This window comes from Etheostoma cragini, chromosome 18 (genome assembly GCF_013103735.1).
Source record: "Etheostoma cragini isolate CJK2018 chromosome 18, CSU_Ecrag_1.0, whole genome shotgun sequence".
Lineage (NCBI taxonomy): Eukaryota > Metazoa > Chordata > Actinopteri > Perciformes > Percidae > Etheostoma > Etheostoma cragini.
In genome coordinates, this window is record NC_048424.1 from 16,030,236 (window position 1) to 16,044,664 (window position 14,429).

A 14,429-nucleotide genomic window follows, 5' to 3' on the forward strand; every position below is an offset into this window, starting at 1 on the left:
AATGGGCCGAGGCGAGCCGAGGCGGGCCGAGGCGAGCCGAGGCAAGCTGTTACCAGCAGTGGAAAAACGCCATTAGTTATTTTAACCCACTTTTACAGCGTCACGTACAAAAAGAAATAAAGGGACATTTAGAATAGATAAAAATGTGCAATTAATTGCAATTAACTAGGACATTAATGCAATTAATCGCGATTAAATATTTGAATCGTTTGATAGCACTAACAAATATATATGTATATATATGATAAATGATGATGATAACTACAACATATTTGTTTCTAGCTAAACAGAGCGAAAGCAAAAGTATTGCAATACTCAATACAGATCGCAATACTTCTAGAATCGCAGTACAAATCTAATCGGCACCCATATATCGTGAAAAGAATTGAATCGGTACAAAGGCACATCGTCCCAGACCTTATTTGTTTCTTTTTGTTTATTTCACACGTCCTCATTGTACATTTAAATACAATGATCATATACAGGCTGTGTGAAATGGAGAACCCCAAATAAAATACTAAAAGTTTTTCGGAGGGGGCCCGACAACATACAACAAAATATACCAACTGAAAACTCAATTTATCATGGACACAATGTAGACATTTAAAAAAAAAAAAATAATAGTAATAATAATTTTTACAAAAACAACAGAAAAACAATCCGAGCACAAACATAGCACTTACAGAATAATCAACAATTATATGATGAGAGCAATTTTTTTGGAGAAGTTTTCTTGAAGATGAAATAGAAAGCAACAGTTTCATGTTTTCCTCGCGCTCGTTCCAGATCTGCGGCCCCCTACAAGCTACTCTCAGACTCGTTCACTTTAACCGTGAATAATCGCTTTTTTGGGAAGGACTCACTCAACCGGTAGTTCAACCTATGAATAACCCTGCACATGCATACTTTAATGCATCAAACCGATTGTTTTGTGTCTTTAAGTTCCCTGTGAGAAATCCCTCCTGTTTCAGAAGGCTTTCTCACCTTATATGGAAGGTTGTATAGATGGATATTCTGTACATAAACAAACAGTACTGATGACCGTAGCTCGGTGGGAGTGTAAGTATTTACTTTATTATTCGGAGTATTTCCCCATGTTTCCCATCATCTGTACAGGCTGTGTAGCTTTGTTGAGCTGTTTGTGTTTGTGTATCTAAGTGTGTGTTGGATGCTGTCCAGGCATTGTCCTTCACACAGCGGCCTGTCACAGACGTTAACTTTGTTTCTCCGTCTGTTGCAGCAAGGATTTCGAAGAGCTATTTGACGTCATCATCACGAACGCCCTGAAGCCCGGTTTCTTCTCCTTGGTGCCCCAGCAGAGGCCCTTCAGGACCCTTGGTGAGTACTGGCCTGCTGCTCTCATGTCCCGAAGCACTTTACTAGCATTTCTTAAATGATGTAGTATCTAAAATATCAACAAATAGCTAAAAAAACACCCATCACAAGTAGCCAGAGCCCAAGCGAACATCTTCAGATCACTTGTTTTGTCCAACCAACAGTATAGGTTATTCTTAATAACTATTTCCGCAGAGAATTGGTTCTGTTTTTAAAGACCATTCAAAACTTGTAGCCACACAAACTAAATTCCATTCACCCTTCACCTCCATTGTATTTAGATATTTTAATACCTGGAATCGCTAGTGAAATAGAAACTAACTGCATACTGTAGTTAGATACCACATTAGGTAAGCAACACAATGTATTTTCCCTGTAATTCTGGGGAACTGACCCTTTTTAAAGCCATGCTTTTGAGACATTTGCAATATCGCACATCCATTATTTTCAGAATATATTGTAGGGATCAGTCCAGCTGTAATCTTGTCAAAGGCTTATTGTTAATGTGAGGATTTTAAACAGCTGTTGGAAGACTTAGTGAGACTATTATCAGTTGCCAAGATTTCATTGGCTCAGTCCACACAGCATTCCTGAATGGGAGAAAAACATGCTCTGGCTTATTGGCATTTCTTTAAACCAATCACAATCGTTTTGGGCGGGGCTAAGCTCCGGACGGAGCCACGGTGCCGCTGCAAAATAGCCTCGGGAAGGAACTTGTTTTGGTGGAACCTGTGTACGTTCAAACGCTGTTTTAGTTGTGCAACAGTAACCATAGTCCTCAGAAATCCATCGGGGGTTAGAACGCCAACACAAAGACTGAGAAAGGGGACGGACAGCCGGACAAAAAGAGGAGTGGGATTTCCGACAGCACCTGAACAATCCAGGAAATGAAATGTCATTGGAATAGACTAGCCAGGTCACATGACTTCTAGCTTCCTGGGCAGTCGTCCCTCTCCCTTTAGCCCCGCCCAGGCATCTGATCCTGATGCTCATGTTGGAGGTGTGCACTGGCAGGAGCTGCCTGTTGGAATGCTCCCCTCATCTGGATTGTCTTCCTGCCAGTAATAACACTGGGGATGCATCATGTGTAAAAACAGGATGAGCCACTGAGTGAAATATTTCTCTCTCTCCCTCTTGCTCTCTATTTCACTCTAACTCTTCCTGAGTTTTGCCACGTGGGCAGAAGAGACATGAGTCTCCACTCTTCCTCTGGCCCCCACACATACTGGCTGCTCCTTTTTTAGTCGGCAACTAATAGCTAATACATTGGCAGTATATACAGACAATAATCAGCTCATAAACTATTTATTTGCTTCCACTTCTGTTAATTGAATCTTCCAGGAGCCTTGTCTGTGTGGAGGGAACGTGTTCTGCCCGTGCTCGTGTGGGTTTCACTGCCCCACCAAGCTTTCTGTTCTTGCACAGCAGTTTACAGAGACCTCTAGCTGCAAGTACAAACATCGGCAGCACACTGGATCAGCTGTAGCTCGCTGGCTTTACAATGTGAGCTTTGTGAGTTGGTTGGAATATCTGTAAAACGACATACAGTACATGATACCATTTATTTATTCATGGGGACAATGCACATTGATCAGCATCTCTGTGAATGCGCCAGTGTTAGCCAGCCGGCTCATTTTTAACTGCAGTCCTAGTTGGCCAGCATGCATGTCTTTATGTAATTAATGCATGTACTGTAATTGTAACGGACTGCCCGTGAAACAGGGTTCCAGAATAACTTTTCCACCTAGTTTGTTGCACCGTTTTTTTGGTCCAACATGGTATTAATCAATAACCATGCATGCTAATGAATAGTTGTCTTTATTCGCATACCCGAGATTTGCATTAATGTACATTTGAATCTGCGTTTTGTCAGAATATTACTCTCCTCTTACCGCTGAAAAGAACTCAGGAGGGTCCTTGAAGCTTTTGTGTTTCTTACTGTCGGCGTGCAACTTCAACTTAAACTGTGTTGACCCGGTAACAGGTTTTGAGTTGCCTGGCAACCCACACTGTCTACAACACACATGGTTAAAGGAAGTTGTATGAATCGAGGGAATAACTGAATGTTTCTTGTGGAACAAATTGATTGATGGGAAAACGTATCCCTGGTTTTAATATATGTTAGTCATGGCTTAATAAATACATTGTGAAACAAGGTTAAACTAGCCTTGGGTGAACTTTACCCCTGTGTTTGGTTAGCATAAGGCTCAGAAATATAGTATAACATGTGCTGTAATCACCAGAGAAAATGCTCCATGAGGTACTTTTGACTTTTTTACAGTAAAAATACCACAGCACGTTTTCAAATCTGCTGCTCACCACTGAGCTGCAGACCACATACCACTCATTCCTCTTTCTCGCCCACTCCAGTGTGCTCACAGCTGTTTGTGTGCATGCGTGTGTGCGTGTGTGTGTGCGTGTGTGTGTGTGTGTTTGCGTGTGTGCGTGTGCAGGCTTGTTTGTGTATGGGTGTGCGGGTGAGCATCTGTGTGTGTATGTGTGTGTGTGTGTGTGTGTGTGCGTGTGCGTGCAAGTGAGTGTATGCGTGCGTGCGTGCGTGTGTGTGTTTGTTTGTACCACCATGTGTAGATGTTCATTCCTGGTTTTTCACTCTCTCCTGTCGCAATATTTCCAGCAAATGAGACCTGAGTCTGAACCTGTTCTGGCCTTTCCGTGGTTGTCAGTGAGAGTGACAACTCACACAGCACTCCGACCCAGAGGAGCAGTTATCTGCCTCAGAGAGGCTGGTCCATTGATCCCTAGATAACAGCCCAGGAAACCATACTGCATTTAAAAAGCTATCTATCAGTTTAATGAAAGAGGCTTCACAGCACTCGCTGTGATGAATAAGTCATATGTGATTGTATTAGGCTGCAACTAATGATCATTTTAATCCTCAGTTCATCTGTCCATTATTTTCTGGATGAATGGATCAGTGGTTTTGGTCTCTAAGAGGTCAGAAACTGGGGATAAATGTGATGGCCTCTGGCCAAAAAGACTTTTTCCCATAGACTTAAATGGTAAAAGAAACGCCTGTAAATCAATGGATACATTTTTTTTTCAACCCCCGTAAAATGCCTTGTTTCACTATAAGGATTTGATCGATTTGGACTGATTGACTTTTGGAAAGTCTAGAGGAGCTGCATGATGAAATAATTGAATCCCCATTCAAGTAAGCGGAGCACTAAACCGGAAGTAGTCTCTAGTGCGCCTGCTCTATGGGTCACTTATTTCTTTAATAAATAAGTCATATGGGGTTGTATTAGGCTGCAACTAACGATCATTTTCATCCATTATTAATCTGTTGATTATTCTCTGGATAAATGGATTAGATGTTTGGGTCTCAGAACTCAAAATTACTCAAAATTACTGTCCCAGAGGAGAGAAGAAAATAGAACATGTTTACATTCTTCCATAAAGTTGGGATACCACCAGTTCATTTCCGTAAAAGTACTAATACCTCACTGTAAAAATACTCTGTTACCAGGATACATCCTGCATTGGAATGTTGTCATCAGGAGAATAAACTTAAAGCATTAAATGTTAAGGTTCTCAATGCGGAAACACATTTTACACATTTTGGAAACTGGATATAATCAAAACTGTTCTGTCAATCAGTATTGACTTATTATTTCAGATGGATTATATTGGTGGATAGCTGCATTTACTAAATCATGGTATTATATAAACTACGTCTGATTTGTGGGGAAAAATCTTAATGTGTAAAGTAACTATTAACTAAAACTGTTAGATGAATATAGTGGAGTAAAAAGTACAATTTTTCTCTCTGAAATGTAGCGGAGTAGAAGTAGAGAGTGGAGAAAAAGAGTCTGTAGAAAAATATGTGTTTTCTATTGCAGGTTCTTTTCATAAATGACGGCCATTTTTGAATAGGGCCGCACAATTAATCAAATTTTAATCACGATCACGATTTTGACTTCCCACGATCAAATTTGTGTGATCAAGCAATTATTGTTATTTTTTTTATGCGTCATTTCATAGAACACAAACCTGTATTTGTACCAGTGTTTCCGCTGGTAACCCTGCTATCGCAGCCGCCATGGCAGAAAACACAGAAGTAATTGAATGCAGTCATAAGTAATAGCTATGAGTAATAGCGTGTGAGACGGAGCTGCTGGACCTGGGCCAGAGATGTGACCCATGGTCAGAATATCATAGTTCATCAAAGTGCAGCGCAGTGACGATACAGATATTTCCATACACACAACGTGTGTAACTCTGCTGACCCGCCATTCGACCCGTGCTGGACCCGTTCATAATGAGTCAGCCGTCACTCTGTGAGTACGTCCATCACACTCCCTCTCTCTCCCTTACTCTTTTAATCAGTTATTGTTGACAAAACAAGTAATGAGCTTTCTCAGAGATACATAAAAATAAAAATAAAATCCGACTCTATTTATTTCAGATAGCAATTTTTCCTTTCCATGTGTTGCAGCTGTATGTCTATACAACAAATAACTTCAACATAAGAAGAATTGTGGCATAATATGGATGTGAAAGCAGTTCTAAATAGCTTATGTGACAATAAATAAAGGTTAAAATCTGCAAATTATAGTGATAAGTAATCGTGATTACAATATTGATCAAAATAATCATGATTATCATTTTTGCCATAATTGTGCAGCCCTTTTTTTGAAAATGATTCTTCAGTTTCAACCACAGTTTCAGTTGTAATAATTACGGTGATTGCATGTGTAATTGCATCACAGATTTCACTGTGTCTGCGTCTGGTCTCGTCTCAGTTTTCTCTGACATGGCCATTTAAAACAAGCTGTAGGTATTTAGAAAGCAACAGACATGTCCGTGCCAGCCTTTTAAATGACTCACAGCTCATTCATGTTACTGGTTGTCATCACTTCCCTGACATCCAGTTAAAACAAAGCATCACGTTAATAACCACAACCTGTTTCAACAGCCAGTTGCAGCCAAGAGTGACTAATAGTGCCATTATAATTATGTGATTAGATGTAATGCTCTGTGTAAGATTGGTAAAGCCCTTGCTTTTTCATCATCTCATGTACAGAATACAGGCATAAAGGTTAAAACAGCCTTATGTAAGCCTGGTGTTACTCCACAGATACATCCAGGACAATTTCAATTATCCAGTAATTCACAAGATGAAGCAAAGTTAAAAGTAGTTTCTATCCCCACAATCTTGTTAAATCTTTGTTGTTAATCTCACAACCGCTGACATTTCTTTTTAAAAAGGCCCTACTCTAGACCATCAGAAGTAAATTTCCAGGATAAAGACAGACATGGTGCGTGATACCAGGCTTTGCCCCTCCACTTTTGCTCTGGTGTCTGCTTGGTTCTTTCAGGGAATGGTTGACCTCGAATCCACACTACTACGGCAAACTACTACAGTTACCTTCATTTTAATATTGAATGTGTATTTTATAAGTTCCACCAAATCAAGTCCCTTACCGAGACTTCTCTGCAGAGCCACCATGGTGCGTCCAGATCTTTGCGCCACCCAAGGTGATTGTGATTGGTTTAAAGAAATGCAAACAACCCAGAGCCTTTTTATCTACTATTCCCAAATATACCTGTGGTGAAGCAAGACCTCACTCCACAGCGCTGTATACGTAAATATGTCCTGCATTACGAGACTAGATAGGCCCTGCTTTCCTGAGAGTATTGGGAACAGTCTCACAGTCCATATAATTCACTATGTGCCAAAGGCGTTCTGTGTGGTTGTGGGCCCGCGGGTGACTGCTGTGGTGAGGTTTCACTGAGACTGTGCAGCCGCAGAGCAGCTGGTGTCTCATTCTGTTTCCTCTTGCAGTGAACGACGTGGAGGAGAGCGAGGGGCTGCCGGCGCTGGACAAACCCGGCTGGTACTCCCAGGGCAACTGGCCACACCTCCACGAGCTGGTCAAGACCATGACGGGCAAACCAGAGCCCAAGGTAGGCCACCCCGTCTTGTATGTCAGGGATTCCCAACGCTACCGGTTACATGTAGGCCTGCACGATAAATCCTCATAAAATCACGTCCTTAATCACCCGTTAGCAATTTTTTGAATTACTTTGATTATCATTTAATTTTTTGAGCTGACTGCATCACATGCAGTACTTTGTTCTGTGAGTTATAAACATAGACTGTTTAAAAAAGGTTCCTCTCCCTTCTCTTTATTGAAGCCTCTCTGTTCATAGGCTTGTGGTGATGCGCTGTAGGTGCCAAAATAAATCTAATGGTACTGTTTGGTACTGCCAGTTTGTTTTGTTTTCTCATGGTTCATGTGTGTGCAATACACTTTGTGAGAAAAGAAATCATGGCAGAGAATTGTTAATTATCAATTCGAAGCTATAAAAACGTAATTCACATTTTTCCCTGAATCGTGCAGGTCGACTGTGCACCCCAGAGGGCACTGCTGCACTTGCACTTTTTTGGAAAAAAACTTAAATTATGATGTGATTGGAAGAATATATCCACATACTAACATGAAGTCAACTGTACAAACTGAACACTACATGTTACAGTGTGTAAGATAAAGCTAGTCAGCAAGAAAGCACAGACAGTTAGCTAACAGTAATGAATAAATGATTGAGATGAATACACCATTTAAAGGAACGACTTTGCTGGAGCAAAAAGGTTGCAGACCACAGCTGTTTGTACAGTAACAGGAGTCAGCAGTCAGGCCTCTGCCTGGCTCACTTTCAGGTTGACTCCAACTTTTGGTTTTTGGCAGAGGCTGAAAGAGATGAGGGCTTCACAATAAATCAGCTCAGGGAGATTCACACTGGTGTGATGGAGAGGAGGAGCGTGGCCCTGGGCAAGACTGTCAACAGGGCCGCTGTGTGCCAGCATGTTGGGAGTCCACTGATGAAACAGGCCACACAGGGCAGCCAACTGCCCTCAGACTTCTCATGTACAGTACACTGCAGCCCATTGTTAGGGACAGTTTCATACTGATCAGATGGCTCTGCTTTACCTCAGGTAAGGTAGAAAAGGAGCCTAATAAAAAGCTTTTTTAAATTTACATTAAATGTCAATGTTGATCAGTATATCACCTTTCATTACATGTACACCCAAAGGGCTTTACATTAAAAATAGCACAGACATTAAAACAAAGCATGACCTGAAATAGGAATACACAACATTACAATCAACAAAAACAAAAGAGACACACAGGTGTGACCATTCAAATTCATCAACACACAAACACACACACACACACACACACACACACACACACACACACACACACACACACACACACACACAAACTGTAATTTAAACAAATGCCTGAGAAAATAAAAAGGTTTTGAGTGCTTTGGAATGTGGACACAGTTGTGTCGGGAACTTACTACAAAAGTCAAGGCACAGTCATGTTATGTTATAGAAATGATAAATGGGCTAAAAGCAGAATTTATCAGACATTTTCCCGACAATAAAACCTTTTCAGGAACAATCCAGTTTTGATTATACAGTAAGAGAATCATGCATGTGAACTGCCACACAGACCGGGTTTTTGACCAGGATTAAAAGGCACAAAGAAGCCTTGTAGAGCAGAGCAGCAAGAGCGACAAGAAGAGCTTCTTTACTAACATGTTTTCGGGCTTACAGGTGTTCATGTGCATGTCAGTAGAACAAGTGCTTGAAAGAAGATTCAACACTTTACTGCCACACCAACCGCTCCTAAGCATGTGTTGGAGTGTGCTTATGGACACATTAAATCAACTATTAGGACACAGACTGACACACAGTGAGTAGACTTTACAAATTGCTGAGTCATCTGGCCCTCAGCAGTCTGAATGTGAGCCAGCAACAAAAAGTGCACATTTGACAGTGGATTGAAAGCTTTTTGGCTTCTGGCTCATTGCAGGGGGAGGAAGTTTGCTGTCCCTAATATGTAGCTAAGATCCCTCAAACAGTGCTGTGGTTCAGAGTAATATACTGTAGGTTAAAGTGTGTGAAAAGTTCACTACAAAGTGGTGTAACAGTTTCCAAACGTTGTGAACGCTGTGTTGTTTTTTTATCGAAATATATGTTCAAACTCGCTATGCGCGCATGAGTAGTTCCGTCTGCTTGTGGTTGTTGCCATGGTGAATCGTAGTTGTAGAAGTAGTATCATGTTTCCATTCATGCTGCCTTTTTATTGTGGTGGTGCACGACCTTAACTCTTAGTGAACCTACTCAGATCAGCTGTTCTGGACCTGGAATCTCAAGTTTCCCATCTCAGGGTAAATCAACTCAGAATTCATGGTTAGACTTTGTTTAACACTTTGTCAGGGTTAGAGTTTGTGACTCACCCAGCCGCTGATTCATTTTGCATTCTTTGAGCCGGTGCTGCCACCGTCGGACATTTGGGAGGTACAGCCTGCTCGTTGGATCCAAGTAGCCCAGCATCTCTCGCCGACTTTGCCGCCAGACCCGCTCCTTGGAGAGTTAGCTCAGGTTTTTCTTCCGCGAGGAAATGTGTGGTCTGTGATTGTTTTCCCTCCCAAAACAATCTCAATCTGAAACTCCTCTCAGATCAATCGTTAGCCTCCCCCTCATGTCATTAGTCAGCCGTCCCCTCCCATCAGGCTATCTACACACACTATTAGCTGACACAGACTAAAACGTATCAGCTAACATTACGTCAAAGTAGTGGTTTTTACAGTGGCTGTCATGGGACCCTTAAACAGTAATTGTGTCACAAATTTTTTTCTTTGACCTTAAGTAAAATGAAACTACTTGGCCTGCCCAATCAGAACTTCAAAGTTAAGTGTGTTGGTGTGTTGGTGTGCAAAGCGCAAACACAACAAGCATGGTTTGCTGTTGTGGCCAACAACTGGAAACTTTATATTTGTTCGGCTGCTATTTCATCACTAAATTCACTTCTGAGACTTTTTTATGCAAGAAAACTCAAGTATGGGCCATTTTATGAAAATTGATGGCTAATGGCAAATATTTTCAGAAGCTTGACAGTGTGATGTGACAGCCGGCAGGTGCCTGCCGAGGTCGCTGGCTAGCCGCCCGCCCTGTCTTCCTTCAATATACCCACTTAAAAATGGGAATTGATATGTAACAACATAGTAATTATTATTTTGATATATTTTGAGTTTGGCCCCCCATCCTGACCCATACAAATACAGTACAGTATACCCACTAGAGTACATCAGGCTACACCACAGGTCCTAGCACACTGGGGCCTGGCAGATTGAAAGTTTCTCACAACTACAACAGCTCCTTTTTTTTAAAGAAAACCTCGTATTTACTGGATTTGGGACAACGGCTTTGAATTCGTAACCCCCTAGATTCAGGCCCACCTCAACCTGATCCAGGCCCACCCAGCTGTCACAATCTGCATCCACCACTGGTTAAAAGACCAGTTTGATGACAGTGAATGGAATACTGAGGTGATTTAATGAGTTTTGTACAGATAACATCAGCTTTAGGCTAACGTTACATGCTTGCTGACACTACTTAGTAATTAATCAAAACAGTCACAGTTTTCTAGACAGTTACTCATCCCTTTAGAACGCTTTTGCCCCAAAGTTCAAAATAAGGGGTACTAATAATGCAAAAGATAAATAATTTTAGCTCCATTTCTTTGTGTATCTTTAAGTCTAAGCAGGAGCCAAGGATATGACTAAGATGAGTGTGACTGTCTCCCAGTCCTGCCAACATTTAGTTGTTCCTGATGAATATTCTAATTCATGATATGATTAAGTGGTAGTTCATATATGCCTATATTCATTTCCTACCACTCTTCATTAGAAAAATGCACATTCAGTTCCCTCCTTCTTTTTCTTCTTTAAATATTTTAGATAGAATGAGGCTGGAATGCTACCATTGGCTTGACAGCCGCTGTAGCTTATCAATTATCCCCCCTAAGGAAATGGTGCCAAGCTTCCACCATTTTGCGCAAATGTCAGTGAATGTTGCTTCAATTTGGTCCAGGGACGAACCACGTCAGGCTTAAAGGTGGTAACACGAAGACGCTACAGATCAGGCACAGGCAGAGCTGCATCACCCACCCGAGGTTCACCCAGCAGTTCTCGTCATCGTACACATCCCCACACCCCCCCAGCCCTCTTCTAAATGCCCTCTCTGTTCCCCAGCCACGTGGAGAAAGCTCTTGTGGAATTCAGTGTCAACCTGCACTTATAGCTGCTTTAAACACTCCTCCGGGGTGACCTGAGGCACTCTGTGTTTTAAGTTCTCTCCACTTTCACCTGACAGAGCTTAGTGCAGGTGGGCTGAATAGAGGCATTCAGGGAAGATTACAATCCCTTCTAAGCACAGAGCTGAACCTGCGGGACACATGGAGACCTGGGTACGGGCCATTTTGAGGTTTCTGTGCGGTTTTTATTAGTAACAGAGGAGCTTGGATTCAGGACCATCTCAGTTTAGAAACCCAATGAAAAAGCAGGTGATGCTTTGTTGAAAAGGTTGAGGATTTTCCTAATAATTAAGCGTAGGATATTGCACAGTCCCATTAAGTCATAGTTATGATAACATTTATTAAGTATTGGCTAACTTTCTTTAAACTACCAGGTAGATCTGCCTTGTTCTGCTTGGTGCCAACTGATCTGAAAACATGCAATGATCTCATTCTGTTGGCAGAATGTTTTTTGTGGAACATGTTATGTTCCACAAAAGTGGAACATAACATTAAGTTATTTAAGTCGTGCAACAGAAAACTCCGATTGGACAGATAGTCTAGCTAGCTGTCTGGATTTACCCTGCAGAGATCTGAGGAGCAGGTAACCATAGTCCTCAGAAATCCACCGGAGGTTAGAACACCAACACAGAGAAAGAGGAAGGGGACGGACATCCGACCGAAAGAAATGACATCCTGCCGAATGTCCTGCAGCACCGGAGCAATCCCTAAAAAAAACGTTATGGATATAGGCTTGTAATGTCAGGGACTGTTGCGAAGGAAGGCAAGGCTTGGCCCTAAAGTTAATAGAGATTAATTAAAGACAGGTAACACTGACTGGGAGCAACAATCCAAAAATGATAAACACCCACAACAGGGAATCATGACAGGTAACTCGGAAACTAAACAGACCACACAGCAAACATAATGAGACAACCCGACAACGGACAAGGGAAACACAGAGACTAAATACAAGAGATGACGAGATAAAGTGACAGGTGATACTAGACTACCAAAATAAAACAAGAATTGGAAAACCAATAGAAAACATAAAACCAACTAAACACAGAAAACTTGACACAGGGACTAGATGTGACACGTACCAAACAGTGAAAACATGGCAAAATGAAAAAAATGTAAAAAGGTTTTGCCCTGCTGTCTTGTTGGCCCCCTCCTCTTGCCGTGCCCCGGGCCCCACAGTCTGCAGCACAATGGGCTCATTAAGGCCCCTCTGCATGCCTGCAGCTCATTTTACCTTGGGCCTGGCTTTAGCTCTAACTGCTCCTCTGAGTGATGAGCTGATAAGCTGTTTCTGATCGCAAGACTATAACTCTTGACTCTGAAACACACTCAGGGCAGAGAGCCTTGAACTATATCACCACTATGACATCCATCAGGCACACTCAGTGCATTTGCATGCAGTTTAAACATTATATTGTGGTTACGGCAGTACTCTGATTTCTCAAACGCCATGTAAACACCTTACCCCGGTTAGCAGATCTAGAGAACCCCTACAGTAAGAGTGTGTGAATGAAACATTAACACCAATTTAGTGATTGGTCTGTGTTATTTTGACATAGATCAACTAGAACAAAAAGGCAGAGTGAAACCTACTCTACCGGAGGTAGAGTTACTCCCGTCATCGTCACGTTCTTTGCCATTCATGTACACGGGGAGAACTGGCATAATCTGGACAATTCACTTAACTTCGGGGTATGACCCCGGTTAGTGCTGTGAATGTAAACGCACTGACTGGGACATAGAGGCGTCTCTCTGGAGTCCTGTCTCCGATCTGTTCACAGTATAATGAAACAATAATTCCTTGTTAGGCTTTACAGATGTTTCCATCAGATCTTCTTCACCATCTTTTCACTGGGGGATTAGTGACACCCTTTGTTTTTTAAAAGGATCTCCATTACCTGATGCCCCAGCAGTCAGCCACTCTTCGTGGGGTCCAAACAACAATACACATTACATTAAAGATGTTCCCTTACAATAATAAATGTAAAATCTAATTAAAATGCATATATATATATATATATATATTATACTGCATAATTGTTTACGCAGACCTTACAAACATTTCCCATTGACAAGTTATCAAGCTAAGAGTCACACTCTGCAGCTATAACATTATAACAACCCACAATCTAAAACCTGTTCGCACAGAACACATATTTTCATAGAGCAGCAATTATAAAGCACAATAGGAATATTTTAAACGGTGTAAGAATCGTACAAGACTTAAACACTTACGTTCCAGTATTCAATATATTTCCTCTGTATATACTTATTGAAAAATTGATTTATCTTTAAACTAAATCATGACTCAACCCTACATACTGTGTTCAGACCAAAAGCACCATTGAATTAGCTCAGACTGCTAATTTACCTGACTACCGGAGTCATTAGCTCAGACTGCTAAGATACCTGACTACAGGAGTCATTAGCTCAGACTGCTAAGCTACCTGACTACAGGAGTCATTAGCTCAGACTGCTAAGCTACCTGACTACAGGAGTCATTAGCTCAGACTGCTAAGATACCTGACTACAGGAGTCATTAGCTCAGACTGCTAAGATACCTGACTACAGGAGTCATTAGCTCGGACTGCTAAGCTACCTGACTACAGGAGACATTAGCTCAGACTGCTAAGCTACCTGAATACAGGAGTCATTAGCTCAGACTGCTAAGCTACCTGACTACAGGAGACATTAGCTCAGACTGCTAAGCTACCTGACTACAGGAGTCATTAGCTCAGACTGCTAAGTTACCTGACTACAGGAGACATTAGCTCAGACTGCTAAGATACCTGACTACAGGAGACATCAGCTCAGACTGCTAAGCTACCTGACTACAGGAGACATTAGCTCAGACTGCTAAGCTACCTGACTACAGGAGTCATAAGCTCAGACTGCTAAGTTACCTGACTACAGGAGACATTAGCTCAGAGTGCTAAGATACCTGACTACAGGAGTCATTAG

The 14,429-nt window shown here is 41.7% G+C and overlaps 1 protein-coding gene across 3 annotated transcripts in view; it reads left to right on the forward strand.

The window, feature by feature from the left end:
- The window catches only part of nt5dc1 (5'-nucleotidase domain containing 1), a 74,290-nt gene that overhangs the window by 46,396 nt on the left and 13,465 nt on the right, over positions 1-14,429 (forward strand). For all 3 annotated transcript variants that reach the window (XM_034901009.1, XM_034901011.1, XM_034901010.1), the window contains 2 exons: positions 1,241-1,338; positions 7,142-7,263. In XM_034901009.1, the coding sequence (XP_034756900.1) occupies positions 1,241-1,338; positions 7,142-7,263 (220 nt within the window). The remainder of the gene's footprint in view (positions 1-1,240; positions 1,339-7,141; positions 7,264-14,429) is intronic.